The 3,926-nt window shown below is 37.3% G+C and overlaps 1 protein-coding gene across 1 annotated transcript in view; it reads right to left on the reverse strand.

Moving 5' to 3' along the window:
- Positions 1-2,714: 2,714 nt before the first annotated feature.
- TERB2 (telomere repeat binding bouquet formation protein 2) overlaps positions 2,715-3,926 on the reverse strand; it is a 21,472-nt gene continuing 20,260 nt past the window's right edge. Inside the window, exon 7 of the mRNA XM_007123151.2 lies at positions 2,715-2,863. Within this exon, the coding sequence (XP_007123213.1) occupies positions 2,721-2,863 (143 nt within the window). The 3' untranslated portion in view covers positions 2,715-2,720. The remainder of the gene's footprint in view (positions 2,864-3,926) is intronic.

Raw genomic sequence — 3,926 nt, forward strand, 5'->3', positions numbered from 1 at the left:
AAAGTTCCCAGGGAATTCCCTGGTGGTCCAGTGGTTAGGACTTGGTGCTTTCACTGCCGAGGGCCTGGGTTTGAGCCCTGGTCAGGGAACTAAGATCCTACAAGCCACGCAGCATGGACAAAAAAAAGAAAGTTCCCAGATGCCATTTCTACTGTGCATCCATTGACCAAAACATTGTTACACAGCTATACTTAATTTCAAGTGAAACTAAGAATATCATCTTTATTCTAGGTAGCATGTGCCCAGATAGAAATCAGGGGTTCTGTCATCATGGAAGAAAGGGAAACAGACATCCAGAAGTTAGTAGCAGACTCTGCCAATGACTCATAGCTTATCTAATGACACAAAACCCTACCAAAAGCTAGAAAGAAAAATAATCTGATCAAGAAGGATGAAATAAATAAGATGAACTAAGAACTACACACTAAATAAACAGTATGAGGAATGACTATGCCTAATAGTGAAAAGCATCATAGGAGACATGTTTGCAAAAGGGTAGAGAAATAACCAAAAGTTCTAATGTGGGGCAGCATTTTAAATAAAATGGGAGCCAGAGGCAATCTATCAGATACAGAAAGGCAAATAAAAAGAAACAGTTTAAATGATCAATGAAAAAATCATACTGCTTTTCACTTCCCATTTAGGTTCCTTAAAAAACTAAAAATAGAACTACCATACAACCCAGCAATCCCACTACTGGGCATATACCCTGAGAAAACCGTAATTCAAAAAGAGTCATGTACCAGTGTTCACTGCAGCACTATTTACAATAGTCAGGACATGGAAGCAACCTAAGTGTCCATCCACAGATGAATGGATAAAGAAGACAATAGATTTTTAACAAAACAGTTTATCTTTGCCTATTTTATTTGTTCACATGCTTCTAATTCCTGAAAGGCTTATATTATCAACTGATTTTATTGCTTCTGGTTCTATTTCAAGCATATATATTGCATCTGACCTTTTATATATACACTTAAAGATATAATCACTTTTGTTTGGGAATCACTTTTGTTGTAATTTTTTATTTACTTTGTTAATACATGCATACTACCTATGTCAGAAAAATACTTGAACACTCCCAAGAAATCCCAAGTACATAACTTGGTGTAAATTTACTTAATCCTTTTAATCAATTAAGATACACAGACAGGCTTGGTTTTTACATAAGAAACATAATCAACTGGATGTGACTAAGATAAAGTGTTCAGGAGAGATAATATTTAATACATTTCAGGAAAAAGATCATTGATACTTAGGTTTTCAGAAGAATTTAACCACAAATATGAAGATATATAAGGAAAAGTTACCATACGGGGAAAAACAGAACTTTCTCAGCTGATGCTGAGATTAGTGTTAAAATTTTGTATTATGAATTTGAGTCATGAGAGAAAGTCTGGGGCCCACATATACACAAATGATCCAAACACTAAAAAAAGTTCATTTTCTTCAGATAATTCTACAACTGGTATGCACTTCCTAGAAGAAAGTACAGTTTTAATAAGATCATAGCTTCACAGGTATGTCATTTACAAATCTCCAAAATGTAATAAACCCACCAGATTCTACACAGCATGATCATATGAATAAAGATAAGAAGCTGCCTTCTTGAAATAGCTTATTTAAAAGACAAGCCAAGTATGCTGGCTTGTTTCTGAGTCCCCTTTGCAGATCTGCTATTATATCTGACATAGACTACAGCATATACCATGTGGGAGAGTGGGGAAGCACTGGCCTGGAAAATCAAGAGGGTTGTGTTCCAGTCCTGGTTTAGCTCCCAGTTAGTCACTCTAAGCAAGACACCTTCTCAAGGCCTTCATTTTCTCACCAAAAACAAACAGGCTGGGCTTGCCTGGTGGCGCAGTGGTTGAGGGTCCGCCTGCCGATGCAGGGAACGCGGGTTCGTGCTCCGGTCTGGGAGGATCCCGCGTGCCGCGGAGAGGCTGGGCCCGTGAGCCATGGCCGCTGAGCCTGCGCGTCCGGAGCCTGTGCTCCGCAACGGGAGAGGCCGCGGCAGCTAGAGGCCCGCGTACCACAAAAAAACAAAAAACAAAAAACAACAAAAAAAAACCAAGCAAACAGGCTGGACTCAGTATTCTCTAAGGTCCTTTCCAGCACTGTGATTCTATGGCGCCTTGTGGGTTCATTTCAGAAGACATAACACTTGTTTACATTAAATCACTTCTGATACATTTATTATCAGAAACTGTCCATACATGAAGTCTGAATTATTAAAATGTTTTACTTTTACTTTCTTACATATTTTTCAAGTCAGAAACAGTAATTCAAAACTCAACTATCACGTTCTAATTTTTTAGTCAAAATAAGATGACCAGAATCATAAAACTTAGCATTTACAACATTAAACCTAGAAAAAATATGCATAATTAATAGAACATTAAAGCCAAAAGAATATCTGACAGAGAGAGAGAGAAATTAAGACTTCTTATGAAGTATGTTTCATTGACAATTACTCCATAACAACTGTGCACTCAGAATTTGTGGACATAACCTTACAAGCAGGGGAAAAGTCCAGCCCAAATGTCAAAACACAGAGCCAAATGAATCTGAATTTCCTAAAGATACATTTTGAGGAAGAAAGAATTCTTCCTTCTCCATTTCCCCATCCCTCTGTCCCAAAGAGGCGAATTTAAAATTATGTACATCTTTGGAAATATTTTACAGAAAATAAATGCCAAGATAGAAGGACAATATTTAACTTAGTATTTCCTCTTCAATTCATTTTTTATAGCAGACATGTTAATTTCATTTTGGACATGGTATGCCAAATAACCTGAACTTCCAGGAATGAAGTCATGTAGCTCCCCAAGAAATTTCTTCATGGCATCAATTGATATATAACCTACAGAATAAAATATATATATAGGAAATTCTATCATATTATCTGCTTTTCAATGTCTTTGATTTATTAGAGTTAAGATTCCCAAAGAATGTTTTTAGAAAAGAAGTAAAAAGAAGAAATACCAGTGAGAAGATTCTCCGTGAAACTTGATAATTATCAGGGAACACCCTCCTCCCCCCTTCACCACTATCCCCCCAGCCTTCTACCTCCTTTTAAAACACAGATTCTTGATTTGCCACTTTGACTACAGAGAGTGTAATGTACAGGTTGGGGATGGAACATAAAAGTACCTAGACCAGGGCTTCCCTGGTGGCGCAGTGGTTGAGAGTCCGCCTGCCGATGCAGGGGACACGGGTTCGTTGGGCCCGTAAGCCATGGCTGCTGAGCCTGCGCGTCCAGAGCCTGTGCTCCGCAACGGGAGAGGCCACAACAGCGAGAGGCTGGAAAAAAAAAAAAAAAAAAAAAAAAAGTACCTAGACCAAAATAACTGGGACATGTGTCTGGCTTAGAATGTAATCACTTAGAACTACCTATCCAACTAGCTACTAACAGCACAAACAGCTAGCCCATCTTCCCTAGTAGAGCAAGTGACACTTTCCTGCACTGCTATCACTGAGATAACAGTCTTTAGTAAAAAATTAATAGGAAAATTGTTATCACTGCTTGGTCAACAAAGGTTACAGGTGTAATTCTGATGTCATTAATAATCTGAAATAGATATGAGAATCAAAAGAAAACCTAGAATGGGGAGAGCTTAAGGACTCAATGAGTTTAGGCAATATTTCCTTGATAGCAGTTGCTCATCTGAGTGATAATGTTTCATGCGTAATATGTGTTTGTGGTTTATACTAAAGTTGAAACCTGGTTTAAAAGTAGATACTGTATGAAAAAAATTCTGGTAGAGCTCAGGGATGATTGAATTTAGACCACCACCATTATCACCAGGCTATCTATACAGTTTGATTGTTTATAATAATAGATAATAAATTCACAGTTAAATTAACTATGAAGCCAATCATATAAAATAGACTTGTATCTTTTTTTTTTTTTTTTTTTTTTTTTT

Source organism: Physeter macrocephalus, chromosome 11 (assembly GCF_002837175.3).
Source record: "Physeter macrocephalus isolate SW-GA chromosome 11, ASM283717v5, whole genome shotgun sequence".
Classification (NCBI taxonomy): Eukaryota; Metazoa; Chordata; class Mammalia; order Artiodactyla; family Physeteridae; genus Physeter; species Physeter macrocephalus.